Source organism: Pleurodeles waltl, chromosome 8 (genome assembly GCF_031143425.1).
Source record: "Pleurodeles waltl isolate 20211129_DDA chromosome 8, aPleWal1.hap1.20221129, whole genome shotgun sequence".
Lineage (NCBI taxonomy): Eukaryota > Metazoa > Chordata > Amphibia > Caudata > Salamandridae > Pleurodeles > Pleurodeles waltl.
The window spans coordinates 266,875,849-266,891,328 of NC_090447.1; the positions used below are offsets into that span (position 1 = coordinate 266,875,849).

At 37.3% G+C, this 15,480-nt stretch overlaps 1 protein-coding gene across 14 annotated transcripts in view; it reads left to right on the forward strand.

The window, feature by feature from the left end:
- ROBO2 (roundabout guidance receptor 2) overlaps positions 1–15,187 on the forward strand; it is a 709,977-nt gene extending 694,790 nt beyond the window's left edge. For all 14 annotated transcript variants that reach the window (XM_069204134.1, XM_069204124.1, XM_069204131.1 and 11 more), the window contains 3 exons: positions 2,338–2,586; positions 4,742–4,939; positions 12,325–15,187. In XM_069204134.1, the coding sequence (XP_069060235.1) occupies positions 2,338–2,586; positions 4,742–4,939; positions 12,325–12,326 (449 nt within the window). In that variant the 3' untranslated portion in view covers positions 12,327–15,187. The remainder of the gene's footprint in view (positions 1–2,337; positions 2,587–4,741; positions 4,940–12,324) is intronic.
- The last annotated feature ends 293 nt before the right edge of the window (positions 15,188–15,480 follow it).

The following is a 15,480-nucleotide window of genomic DNA, read 5'->3' on the forward strand; positions in this document are numbered from 1 at the left end:
GCCACATGTACAAAGATCAGGTTTTGTGACTCGCAAATTGCGAGACTTAGTGACTCGCAATTTGCGAGTCGCAAAACCCGATGTAAATTACACTGTTTGTGATTCGCAATGGGGTGGCAAATGACCTACCTCATGAGTATTCATAAGGTAGGTCGCAATTTGTGACCCCGTTGGGAATGGTGGCACTCACAGGGATGGTGGCCTCCTGGGGTCAGCAGACCACCATGCCTGTGACTGCTTTCAAATAAAGCAGTATTTTCTTTTTTTAAATGCAGCCCATTCTCCTTAAAGGAAAACGTAATGAATTTTGAAAACAAAAATGAAAAGTTTTCTTTTCATTTTTTAGAGCAGGCAGTGGTCCTATGGACCACTTCCTGCTCTGAAAAATTGTTTTCACATGCATTCTCAAAGGGGAAGGGGTCGCAGGGGGACCCCTTCCCTTATGCGAATGGGTTAGTACCAATTTGAGACTGGTGCTAACTGCAGACACAAAAAAAATCATACATCGGACTGAGACTCGCAATTAGGAAGGGAACAACCCTTCCTAATTGCAACTCTCAAACCCTTTTTGCTATTTGGTAAATAGATTACTGATTCGCAAAAATGGGTCTGTACATACCAACATGCTTTTTTCTCATCACAAATGGCCCAATTCTGCGAATCGGGCCATTTGCGATGAGAAAAAGGGTACATACATCACTAGCTAACACTTACACAGCATGGCACCAAATGGTGGACACCGCTTCTGACAAAGGAGTAGAGAAGGTGTCTTTAAAAGTAATAATGATTGCCAATAGAAGCAGCAATGATGTTGGATATGTATCATTGTTGATGCTTATCTGTCTGAAAATCTATAGAAACAAATGACCACAATTAGTTAGTCTGATGAACTGGATTTACTGTGAAATGAGTTTAGGAAAAAAAAAGCCTGCCCTGTTTCTAAAATGGACCATTATCACACTGGAGTATATTTTTCTCAGTAGCTAAAGGATACAAATATTTATTAATATTAGTGTTTGTATTTTATTTATGTGTTATGTATAATGCACTCCAGAGCAGCAAATCTGCTCTTTCTGTTTTATCCATTTATTCATGTCCAACTTATACCAGACAAGACTAGTTTCAAGACACATTCAGATAATGAAGGGGCGCATAGAAAGAACAAGTGGAGCATCTCAAAGGAAGTGGGAAACATTAGATCAGAGGCATAAAAAGTGATGGGAGAAATGTTTGCAATAAGTCTAACTACTGACAAAAGCTTGGGTTAGTAGTCTAAATTATTGGTCTTTTGCCCACCTTGCCTCCTCAGATTAGTCCGAGCCATATACATATCAGTCTTAACCCTGTCTTAACCCTACTGCAATACATACAGTCCAGCTTGAACTGCAAGGTCAGGCCCTCCTTAAACTGGAACACAAGCAACCCAAGACTTTTTAACCCTGACTGTGGTCCTTCAGTTAGGTGGGGCGGTACATCAAACACACAAAAGAAGCAATGCACAGTTCAAAGATTTTGGACTGCAAAGGCAGGGCAGAAATTAGTATGTTCTCAGAGCTGTCTACACTGTGCTTTCCGTCTATGTTCCTTGTTAAGGAAGGCCATTATCCACTTGGGAAAAGTATTCTCCCAGTGTGGGAGTGAGCAATTTGGTTAGATGGGAAGGCAATATATCTAAAATTGAGCCTGGTGGATGAGCTTTCGAGACCAGATCTATTATGTCTGATGGACATAAGCATTCAAAGTAATTGAGAATAGGCTTTGTAGGAAGATTGTTAGGCAGCAGGTTTGGCTGTTCGGAAAAAGTTGGAATTGAGGGAATTATGGGGAGATGTTTCCTATGCATCCCCTGTTTTTTTGAGTGAAATATTAACTAAGAAGATGGCATAGTTGCTGAAAGCGTGTGATATCCAAATGTAAAGAATTAAGAGCTGTGAGTTCTCGGTGTATCATTAAGTCATACACCATTGCAATATCATGCAACTAAGACATACAATACTGCATTCAGGTTCTCGACAATGGTTTTGTGTACTGTACTAAGTACTAGGTTTTGGTTTTAATATAGTATCTGTCTGCATTTATTGGTAAGCCTGTAACTTTTTCTTCACTGAATCTATGCTTCTCTAATACTAGTATGTAGACAGTAATATATTATCATTGTGTTCATCCAGTTCTAATTTGCAATGTTAAACCTACCTGTGTATGTTGACCACAGTAATATGTGTCTTGAATCTTTTCATCCTTTCTTACATATTCTTTGCTGACAGAAATTATTTGCTTTTGACATGTATGATTTATTTAGAAAAATAATAAATTGTGATCATATTCTTATCCTCTTAGATCTACCACCACCACCAGATCCTCCACCAGGTCAAGCTTTGCGACAGCAAATATGTCCTGGTCAACAGAGTGGCAATCTTGGCGGGTCATCACAAAGGAAAGGGAGCTCCCTAGAAAGGCATACATGCAATATGGATGAATCAAAGGGCTCTATGGAATGCAATACCAGGACATCACTGGAACGTCAGCGACAAACCCAGGAGTGGCTAGGCTCCACAGAGCGCCAACATAGGCAGGCATTTGGTTCAGGTGTGTATGCTTATGGTTTCACTTGTGTAATACACTGAATCTAAAGTTATTTAAATCATTAAAAAAATTAAGTTGTTCAGTCACTCATACTATATTTCTACTGGATTAATCTCCAACCTCCCTTTTTAATTCTCTGTAAAGTATAAAATATTTTAAAACATCACCATGCAAGGATTCAAATTCCTATATATATATCGCTGCCTTGAGTCAAATGTATGCTTTATAAAGTAATTTTATGAGCATACCTAACGGATCTAAGATTCACATGCATTGGTATGTGTGAGAAATTGTGTAGTTGGTTGACTAGGGTGTGAGCCCTGGTCAAGTATCAGCCACAATCCCTTGCAGGGTGAACCAAAAAAGCCACTGAATTAACCTGTGCTTAACCCAGAGTAGCTTTGCACAAAAAAAGTAGTCATGCTTAACTTAGGGGCCATATGTAAAGTATGTATACAGCACACAAACAGTAATAAAGTGAAAACACACCTCAATAAAAATACCAAACCAATTTAGAAAAATAGCGTAAGTATGGATAATTTTAGGGCCAGAACTTGCAACCTTCTAATCACTATTGCATCCAGGTTATTCTTTTTGCTCTGTAACCCTTCCTTCCCACTCCTGAAAGTTCACTTTGAAATGGCATCAAGTTAGCATCATCACTATGTAAAAAAACAAAACAAACAAAAAAATAATGTGCATTTTAAGTGCATGCAGGTGTAGAAATATGACCTTAGGTCACCAGGAAATAAACAGTATGCATAAAGGACCCTAATATATGCACTGTTTATTTTGTGCATGGGCTTTGTTTATACAGATGTAAATTAGCGAAAGGTAACAAATGATCAGAATCAACTTGACCCTTTGATTAGGATAGATTGTTACTCTACAAACTTTGTGAATGCACCAATGACTACATTACAAGTATGTCTTGAAAAATGTATTTTTAAAAGTAGATCACCAAAAATAAGGCCAATCCTTTTAAATTCTGAAAGAAATTAAAGTATTGTTATTACCACACAAGTATTAGGATGGGCTAACTTTTAAAGGATTTTCTGTATCACTTGGAATACGCCAAGCCACAGATTCCTGAAGCATTGTGATCTGTATTGGTAGCAGTGTCATTTTGTACCATTTAACATAGCAGATCATTTCACATGTAATGATTTCTTATGCATGCAATGTATAGACTGATACTCAGAAGTTCAAGAACAAAAGTAAAAAATGTACACCTGTAGTGTGTGCTTAAACATACACTCCATATCTGACTGAAATGGACTTCAAACAGAAGTCTATGTGTTGGCCTTGAATCTATAGCAGTTAAGGATTCCCAAGAGTTCTACATTTGTGTATGGATTAAAATGTAATGGGTGCATTTCCATACTTGCAAATGCAAAGTGAAACTGCTATTTCACTGTGAATCCTTTTAATTATTCCATGAGGATTTATTTTTACTAATACATCTCCACATAGACCCACTGGGTGATCCTACAGTATTTTACCCAAAATATAAATGTATTTCTGATCTTCAGAGGATTACGTTTACAGGTGTATTCCCGGTGTGGTATTACTTGCAAAGAGTTTGTGAGTAGCTACAAATTTGAGTTTGTGGATGTTCATCACCATTTATTGGTAGGCCTGTTGTCAAATAGCCACAAATCGGCACCAAAGAGCAGATTAGATAACAAAGAAAATCCACATTATGTGCTGAACACTGATGTCCATAAATCTCTTTAGAGGCAGAATGTTACCATTTCAGATTCTGTGAATGAAGAACAGGATTTTCCAATTGCAAATGCCATTATTTTTTCAGCACCCAAGGTTGACTCAGATGTATTCATAGTCATCTTTTATTATGTTAGCACATTTTATCTGATCACAAATCTAAATTTAACATATTTCATTCAACAGTTCCCTATATATACTTCAACATGTAGAGTAGTGTGCATAGGATAGTGATGAGCAAAATGAGTCATTTTATAAGAAAAGGGAAAAATCACTGTTGAAGTGCAACTTGATCCTGAATTCACAGCTATGTTGGGCCTGTATTCTATTTAATTGAGTTATTAGACTTACGTGTTTAAAAGAAATACCACCTTACAGTAGCATTTGCTCTGAGGAATAAGCATTCAACTTCATGGTTTAAATTTTCTTGCAGAAGAGGCCCTGATGCCATACAGTAAACCCTGTTTTCCATCACCTGGTGGCCACAGCTCTTCAGGAACAGCTTCTTCAAAAGGATCAACTGGACCTAGAAAGGGCGACATTTTGCGAGGTCACCAGCGCAGTGCTAATGATTTCCTTGATGTTGGATACATGGGTACAAACAATCAAGGGCAGTTTGGAGGTGAATTATGTGAGTGTCCAATATATGATTAATTCATATTTGCAAATATTAAAATGTACAGGTCTATACATTGGCATGCAAAGCATCTTGTGCTGTTGTGAATGCATTGCAGTTGGATCAGATTAATGACCATATAGTGCCTTGTATTGCTCTCCCTCACAGAGATTGACTATGAATCTAGTCTTATCACTCCGGTAAAAGTAATATACAATGGAGCCTATGTGTTTCTGTCATTATAATTTCTAATGTAGAACTGTAATCCTGCTGAATGGAAACAAGCAGGGATGTATGCTCTGGCAAGTACTACTTCAGAACCTGTTGCAATTGTCATTAGAACCAGTGTTGTCATCTGACATATTCATTTATGTTCTGAGTATTTTAAATGCCTACGTTTAACTGATAACAAATTTATTAAGCTGTCCTCTCCTAAGCATTTTCCGAACTATAAAAGTTGGCTCATTTACCAGATATAAAATTAATTGTGCAAAGTTTATAATCATGCTTGTTTTTAATTAGTGTGTGGGGAGCATATGTTGCAGTTCATCTCCCCCAAAATGTCTAATGAACACTTTAACTTCATATAGTCATTCTAATAAATTCCCCTTAATCAGGCTTAGCGCATTGGAAAAACATAATTTGGGCCTCTGGGGTAAAATTAATACAGTACAAACTGATACAAGAAAATGAACGTCTTTCATAGATACCTAAAATACTTTATACATTCTGAAAGTTGTGTGCATTTGGAAAGTTGAGAGTATATTTAACATTAGAATAATTATCAACAGGAAAACAGGAGGACTTGGTTTCCCTAATCTCCACAATATCACCTTGATATTATCTTCTTCCTTATGTGAAACTATGTTTTACCAAATACAGAAAATATGTCTAATTGTGATGACTATGAATGTTGGGCTAGTACATATATGCTGTTGAATACAATGTTTGTTTAGATAATCTTTTTTTGTCAAAATTGCTTTTAGAAAACGAATGTACCATCTGTGTGTTAACAAGAACAAAGTTTCAGAAGCTTTTATATTGGACAGACAGTTCAACAAGTATAAAAATAATGACAAAGATCAGTCTCTCTGAAGGACAATTAAGGAATTATTAGAACATGGGAAAGTTGAGAGCTCCTTTGAAAACTGTGGATCAGCAGTGGTCTATATAAACTGATATGGGCCTGCTGCTCTCAACATTTCAATGTTCTCATCAACAGCTTCTGCCTTTCTCTTTCCCCTGCCTCTCCAATATATGGAGTGGGCAAGGGTAAGCGAAAGGCAGAGGTTGTGCTGCTGGGCTCACCAGAGCCATCCTCCTCCCATAGCTCACAGAACCACTTTATCCCCTGGAGGAGGGAGAGGGAAGGCAGTTCAGCTCCTGGATCTCCCTGGTCTGGCTGAATGAGAAAAAGCAGTTTAGCTAAACTATGGGAAACAAGTGGCTGACTTCAGCCGCCTTTCACAGCTCATGCTATGAACGTTCAACAGCTAACACCCCTGGCTGTAGGTGCGACTGTTAGCAGTTGAATGATCACAGCAACAGTTGTGAATCAAAGGCTTCTGAGCCTCTGGGATTTCAACCACCTTGATCTCTGAGGAGCCTTTGTTTTCATAATTAGGACATTCCGACCTCAACCACCACTGAAGACCCACTCCCTTGTTAAAGGGCTCTGCCTTCGGCTCAGGACTTTAAACATTGGAGTGGATTTATAAAACTATAGGCTATATTAGACACCCTTCATTCAACCCCTTGGTTTTAATGGTGGAGCATTAACTGACTCTGCTGTTATAAACTTGATGTGACTAGTTGCCCATGTGCCACTTGGCTGCCAGGTCTCAGAGGCACTCACCCCACCCTATTCACAGTGGTCAGTCGGCACTGGATTTCCATTCCAAAACTGACTGTGTGAGATAAAGCATACACAAGTTAGAAAAATGTACAATACCCCCAACTTAATTGGACTCTACCATAATCCCTACATGATTTTCCTTTTTATAAATTCTTCTAAGAAAAGGTATCCATTCAAGTGGAATCGTCATTGAGATGGGGAAATTTTGGAATTCCAATCTTTAATGGTGAAATTCTTTGTTTTGAGCTTGGATCAATTAAAACAAAAGAGTGAGAATAATAATGTACCAGCACTTGGATAGTACTCAGAGTGTGATCTCTCCAAATCGTTGACATGACAGTAGAGGAAATAATGGTACAGCTGTGGGTGACAAAACGTTGAGTGGTCCATAGAATGATCAGGTGTGTGTAAACTGCCATGGACAACATGGAAAATCCCTTTGACTGTGCTGTTATTGAAGTACGAGGAGGCATATTGGCCTAGATGAATGTCTAACCAGTGGTGAATTCTGCAATGAGATGACATCTAAAAAAAATCAGACAAGATGTTAGCTCAGAAAGCCTTAGAGTGGCACTGGGGATCCAACTTGTGGTACCAAGGATTAAAATGGAGTGTTAGTAAGTTATATGTACAGGAAAGACAGATTCTTGGAATAGAGTGTGAGAAAATGCCCCTTATTTTGATGAGCAGAACTGAATCAGAACCTCTCAACAGTAAGTTGATATTAGAATCTGTCTCAAAGTTCAACTCTATCTGGGAATAATTTAGAATATAAAAGTGTTGCCCAGAATTAGATCTTACAGAGATGATATGTATTTGGTGATTAGGTGCAGGGGTGCACCACATAAATAACTAAGACATGGTAGTCCTGCCAGCCTAGAGCTTCAGAGCAAGGACCTGGAGTTTACAGAACCCTTTTCCATTCCTCTTTCTGGCGTGCCTTCCCTTTTATACCAGTGACCCCATAGCTGTCCCCTAAATCCTTGCTGCTCAACCACCTAGTAGCACTTCCAAATAAAAATGGTTTCCATTGATTATTCATTGCCCCCATCTTAGAATAGTAATTACACTTCACCTTTGGCAGCATTGCAAACATTTGTCCAGTCACTCACCTACACTTGTCATGTTGTCAATAAATCAGTTTACACTTAATTCCATGGTCATAATCGTGCTAGTTAGCTGCTGCACAACAACCAACCTGACTTAAGATCTATCACACTGTAGCACACAGTCCGCTGCTACACACATAGTAAACCATCTCCTGACCACAGATGAAGATGACTGCTTCTTAGTGAAATTGCTGGACCTCTCAACTGCTTTTGGCACAGTCAGCCATGCCACTCTTAATCACCATGGAGTTGCCTATGATACACAAATCTACTTGAAAGTCTTCTCTGCTCTAGACATCCAATGTTTCAAACACTGCCTACACCTCATCCTGACCTAGATATCCACTACCTTCCTGAAGATTAACCCCACCAAGACATAATTTACGTTATTTACCAAGAACACCAAGCAACCTGGTTCAAAATTGTGACCCTTGAAGGCTTGAATCCCCAACTTTTACAGAATGTCAAGTCACTTCAAGTCACTGTAGACACCAAACGTGCCCTCAATTAACACATTGCCAAAAAACACAAACACCAGCCCAGGACCTACTCTCTTTTCTGAAGAAAGTAAAACTCCTTCTTACAAAAAGCAACTTTAGAACTATTATTCAAGCACTCACTCATGCATCTGAATCATGGTAAATCCCTGATCCATGGCCTCCCAGATGCCACATTGTCCTCCCTTAATTTGACATTCCAAAGCAAGTCTGGACATCAATTGGCTACACCTTGTTAGCCTCTACCATTGTCAGAACCAGCTGCATTATTTACAAAGCCATCACGTCCAGCACTTTTGCTATCTTGCAGACAAACTCACCATCTCTGATGGCTCTCAGCACACCAACACCTAGGATACTGTCAGACGGGAGACAAATAAGTGTCATTAACTAAACACCAAAGAAGTAGGTATTTCAATCTATGCACGCAGAATCTGGAACAACAGCCCCTTAATCATCAGGACCATTTCAACACTCCCCTAATAAAGGAAAGGATAGAAGACACACCTCTTTCAAAAACACTATAGGCACTTCTGCTGCTCCAGAATCCATCTACTTTCCTACCTCTTGTTGACTATATCATTGTCTTTGACCCCATGCAGTGCTTCTGTTCGAAATAGGGTCTTTGGTTAGCAGTCAGGTTACCCCCTGTCTATGCAAGGACCCTCATTCTAGTTAGGGTAAAGGAGAATCCCCCCTCAGTTAACCCCCACACGCCCCCTTGGTAGCTTGGCACGAGAAGGCAGGCTTAACTTCAGAAGCAATGTGTAAAGTATTTGTACCAACACACACAGTAACAAAGTGAAAACACTACAAAATGGACACCACACCAGTTCAGAAAAATAGGTAATATGTGTTCAATGGCATGTGTAGCTGCAAATGCACATGCTTTCTTTCCCACAGTTTTGTGCTCCAAAAGCTTGGAGACCGACTGCTTTAATCAAGTTGAGAATGTCAACTCCGAAGCAGGTAAACGTTTTTTCGGTTCCGAAGAGGACGTTGGATGTTTTGGCTCTGAGGTGGAAAACAAATGCTTCGGTTCTGAAGTGGAAGCCTCCAATTTAGGAGTCAATCTTGAAACAGGCGTAGCAGTCTGTTCGGTCGGCATCTAATGCATTTTGGTCTTTTTTGATGCCGAACCCGAGGGCTGGTCGTAGAGATGTAATTTTCAGGTCCAACCATGGCCAGCAAGCAGTGGTGGACCCAAGACCAGTTGTGCTGATTTTTTGGATGGTTTTAGGTGATGGGAAAGGACTGGCGTACTCAGGTACTGCTCTGCTGGAATCACTTGGCTGTTCCCATTGGATTCACTGTCTGAATCAGAGTCTGCGATGGAAACTGCAGTCTGCTCCTATTTCTCACCGCTAATGTCGGGCATTTGTTCGGTCAACTTGGATGCCATCTCTCGCCGACGTGCTCTTCAACCCCACAGAGTCTTCTTGGAGTGGAAGGATAGACACACCTCACAGGTTTCTTCCTTGCGATTGGGAGTGAGGCAGAGGTTGCACACTGAGTGTTGGTCAGTGTAGGGGAACTTGGCATGGCACTGAGGGCAGAATCGAAACAGAATCTGATCCATGAGCCTGTGATGGAGTAGGACTGAGAAGGCCTGAGAAGGGCGCTATCACCCAAAAGTGCGTTTAATCGATCCCGACGATACAATCGGATCGAGTGTAGTTTGAAAACGTGTTTGAAAAACAATACTGACATTTAAAGGAAAGATAGAGAAGAGCAGATAGCACTGAACCGAGATCTACCAGAGCGAAAGGGAATACGTCTGAACCCGAAAGCAGAAAGAAAGCAATCTAACAAAGGACTTGATGCCCATGAACACTATCACCGAGAGGAGGAGTCACTCGATCTTATGACTCAAAAAAGCTTTGTGAAAGAAAAACCACTTGTAACACTTTGAGCCCAACACTAGATGGTGGACTTATGCAAAGCTTGTGAATCTGCAGCACTACATACCACAAACAAATGTATACTGGGTAAGTGACATTTTTCATTTAAATCAAACAAGACCAAAATGACAAAAATACAACATACACAAGTCAAGAGATGAATTTTAAAAAGAATAAGAGTCTTAATCCTTAGAAAATAGTGCAGATGCTGTTACACAAAGTAGCTGGTTAGTGTCAAAAATAAAGCTGCATGGGCAGTTTTATTTTTACCATTAATTTCTGTGGTTTTCAGTGGTGCTTTTTCAGTGTTTTCCAAACCTTTTCAAATCAGTTCTAATCAGTGTCTATTCAGCTACGTAACTACCAAAATAGACAAAAGCTGTGATTTTTAGTGTTTACAAAACATATTTTTTTGAAGAGAGGATTTACCCATTCTTTGTAAGTGGGTAAATGTTATTTTACATATTGGTCAAGATTCATAGGAGCCAGCGATTTCACCCTAAAATGAAACTGACCAAATATGATTTTAGTATTCTTATATTCTGTGCAGTGTATAAAGTAATTGCATCAAACCTAAAACATGCTTCTGGACCCTGCACCTTTAAAACAAGCACACAGAAAAAAACTATGTTAGCAACATCCCTAAACAACTAATTTAAAGCAGAATAATCTTAGCGTAGTCTTTATTTCTACTACCTTGTATAATAAAGTTACTCACTTGTTGGCACCCCAAGAAATAAATAAAATCATAATGGCTAATTTATTAGTGTTTACATGTTTAAACCGATGAGGGCTGCTTCCCTTTTGGAAGAATATTATAGTTTTACCCCTAAAGCAGGATAATCTAGCTATATTGCATTCTTATATATTGCAGATCAGCAAAACAATGTACTCCACTGCATTGATAGAGTACAACCTGTCTTATGTAAAAATGTATTCCAGATAGGAGGCCATCACTGTGTCTTCAGTGGAGTTGCCATCAGAGGGCATAGGGCTCTATTAAAAGCTGTTGAATGCTCTGAAGCTTTTTTCTGTGGGCACCATGTTTATCGTGCCCCCCACAGCAAAGGTTTTTTTTTCAAAAAAAATATTCTAAAAAAGGAATTTGTTTTTGAAAAACATGTAATCGTCCTTACATACTGGGAGTTTTCTCCTAGCGAAATCCAGGCTTTCACTGGTAGTCCCAAACAGGAAAACATTATGTCCAAACATATACACTTAATCCAAAACTGAGCCTGACATCTGTTGAGTGATGTCCCAATATCAGTCCAGTGGTTGGTTAAGGTTTCTGCTGGCCCAACCAGCAATGGTTCAGATGCTATTCTGTCTGCACAGTGTGTTTCATGAAAAACAAATATAATTCCTGTTGTAAGGTATTGTCTCCATTACTTTGGAACAATTTTGATGCATCTGTTAATACCATCACTGATCTCATCACGTAATACTGCCCAATGGAATTCCATTGTAAAGTCATACCAATAATGAAAATCATGAAGATTTTTCTTCATGGTCAGGCTTATTTTTATAAACTACTTTATTTACTAAATTTAAAGTTTTGAACACAGTGTTTCTATTTAATTTGAACGCTGTGTTGAAAATATAGAGGATTCTTATTGTTGCTCACTTCTAACTGCTTTTCACAGTATCATTGTTCATAAAAAGATATTTCAAGATGAAAACTCACATTTCCTGTTTGAAGACAGTACAGCCTAATACAACTTAAAATTATTGTAAAATGTTTATTCAAGAAAGACGAAACATTCAAATTATGATAGTGCTCTTTAATTTGTAACCTAAGCCCTGCTGCTGTGCTTCGGTTTTGACATCAAAGGTCTGTTCTGAAGCAGTAAATACCAATCACCAGGCTGCATAAAATGTTATCTGAAATAATGTGTACGCCATTAAAAGATTTCCTTCTAGGTTATTACTTGACCATTATTGCAAAAGTGAAATGCAAGGAGACAGAAGTGGTAATGATGTAAATATATTAATAATGTCTTGTGGTTTAATTATCCTTTTTGTTTTGTTTTGTTTACAGAGTACTTGATGCAATTCTTTCCAAGTTTCTCTGGAGGACCACATGTGTGAACTCATTAAAATGATGTTACTAGATGAGTTCAAAGAACACTTTCTTTATTTATGTACTTTTAAAGAACTGTAAATGCAATGTAAAGACACACATTCACACATATCCCTCAGATATCCAACGTGTTCTTCAGTACACCATCCACCTTAAATCGTTCTTGTCAGGATTGTACAAGACTCATGAAATTCACCTTCCTGGATGAAAAGGAATCCCCTGTGTATATAATTTATTTAGTTGCATCGCTATGCAAGTTTACCCTCTTTTTAACAATGTGCATATTATTGTCTGTTCTTATTGTTCAATTGTAATATATGTGAATTAATAGGCAGTGTTGCCATATAATAACATAAGTTTTACTGTGTAACTTTTTTATGTTTAAAGTTTGCACTGCAATTTTATTTGTTGATAAGCACAAAACTCTACTCCTAGGGACATGATGAAGAAAAGGACTGAATGTGAAAGGAGTATCTGTACTGTAAGCTATATTGGATATTGCTGGATGTACATGAGATGGTTTCTCCTTGATGTATAGAAATACGCAGATGACAGTGCTGACAAAGAAAACAAAAGGTTGTCTTGGGAAGATATGGGACAGATTCAATTGTGTTACTAAGAATCTGAAAATCTGTTCATGCAATTAAAGGAATAAGAGACAGTGGAAGTATGAATTAAAGGAGGAAATGTTACAGGAAGAAATGTTTCCATTGTATATGGAAATAGCAGTGAAAGTGAGCCATGCTGGGATCGATCATTAAATGATGTTAACTTTTTACCTGTTTTATTATCTGCCCAATGTAACTTAATCCTTCTACTATCCTACAAGGAAATGAGAATAAGGTGTTTCACCAAGATATTGTCTCTTATAGTAAACAATACATTTTAACTATTTTAAGCAAATGTATTCACAAAAAGTAATAAACCATAACACTTAAAAATCGGTTGTATATATCACTAGCATTATGTTTTAAGTTACTAATCAGCAAACAAATTTACATTTTCGTATAATGTAAAACAACATAGATTAATTTGAATATCTGCAGTACTTAAATTAAACTTTATTTGGAATAAAAACATACAAACCTACTGTAAAAAGCAAATCAGTTGTAATCGCCATGTAATATAATATAAGCAATTAATCCTTCAGATAAACCTGCACAGTGTGTTGGCACAGCCAAGTGTAAAAAACAAAGAAGTGGTGTGCAATGTGAGTTATTTGGACATGCTTAGTGTGAAAAACACTACACATAGATTACTATAACAGAGGGAGTTTAATGATTTGAAAAAAAAGAATCTTTGACTTTGGTTAAACACCTTACTCTCTCTACTCTATATACAAATTAGTGTAGCCATTCCAGTAAACTGATATGTGTTTTATCTATTCCACTGGGAAGTGATTGTGTGTCAGTATTAAAACTGTGCGGTACCATGGTTTTCACTAAATTGTCCATCTGCATTTGTATATTTATTTTTCGTAATATTTTACTGATATCACTTTATAAGGTGTCATTGTATATAACAAAATTCTCCAGCATCAGGTAGATGCATATTGTTTTCTTTAATTTTCTATTTTGTACAGTGGGCTTCCATGGAACCACAACATTTTTTAATTTGTTATTTTATTGACTATTTAAACAAGAAGCATTTTCGTCTTTATTCCGTCTTATTTTGTGAGTACTGTACTTTTAAAGGCAAGGGATGTTATGGCAGCACTTATTTTTATGTTTAAGAAAAGATAAATACTGTAAGAAAGGCAATCCTGTCACTAAAGATGTTCCGGTAATATTCTAATATATTACATTTATATTGCTGGTATCTCAAATATCATTATTGGCAAAACCGGTGTTAAAAAGTGCAGTCTAAAATCCTTATTGTATACTTATGTGGGGAATAGACAAGTTTATGATCTATGAGAACTATGCTTGAAATTCAGGAAGGGTACGGAAGATATAGGTAACATGAATGAGGATATTGTCAGAAATTAATAAAAGGCCATGATATCTCAAGTTTAAATTAAGCAGACTTTTGAGTGAGATTTAGACATGCCACAAAGAGAGTGCATGTAATACCTGAATCAGTAAGCATTGTTTGCTTTAGTTGAAGTTAATTGAAAACATTGTAGCACTCCTGAAAATGAAATGTATAGTACAGATTCTGTGTTCTCCAAGAACAACTGCACAGATCTTTCAATTGCTGCTAAATATTGTTGAGCTACAATATATAACGTACAATTTTGGATTGGCACTTTCTGCTGCTAAATCGATTTCAATTTTGAAAACACTTAAAACATATGCTGATTAGGAGTACAAAAAGACTTAGAAATAATTTACAAGAAATCTTATTTTATTGTATTTATTTTACTGTAATTTATAGTCAGTACTCTTTGGTATTTAGAAAATATTTCAAAAATCAGAAATCTTCATTATCATATTTAACTTTCTTTTACAGCTTGCCTGAAGGGCAATAATAGAATGTTGGCTAAGAGGTGAAAGTCAGAATTTTAGGTCAGACAATTATTTCACTCATTAAGGCTGGATTCCTGTAGGCATTGATGCGCTACCTTTTCCAGATTAAACTTGTTTGAGGACATTGAAATCTAAAGTGCTGGAAACAACGGCTGGGAACTCCCCATGTCAAGATTTTTGTTTTATATTCTGTTCTTTTTCTGTAAATTACTATTTTGAACTCACTTGCATGTCTTTGTCCAAAAAGTTATCAAGTTTAGTTCTCATGTTCTGTAAAAAATGATATTCATAAAAGAAAAAAAATTCTCGTACATGGAACACTAGCTAAAAATAAAATATTTTTGAAAACCAAATAGTTCATTATGATTTTTGCCAGATAGATTTTATATTTGTATTGGCTGTTCTTATTAATGTTATCACATAACAAAAGTGTTCAAAAATGTGTCCTATATTAACTCTTCAAGTATGTCTTGGTACCTGTAGAATAGTGAATAATGAAATAATAATGCACTATTGCTATAAATACCTGTTGTTTAATCAGTTACTTCTGTAGACATTGCGCTGCGTAGTGAGACTCTGTATTGAGAATTTTCAATTTAATAATACTTGATATATGTGGCTACAACTTACAGGGGAAGTAACCAAC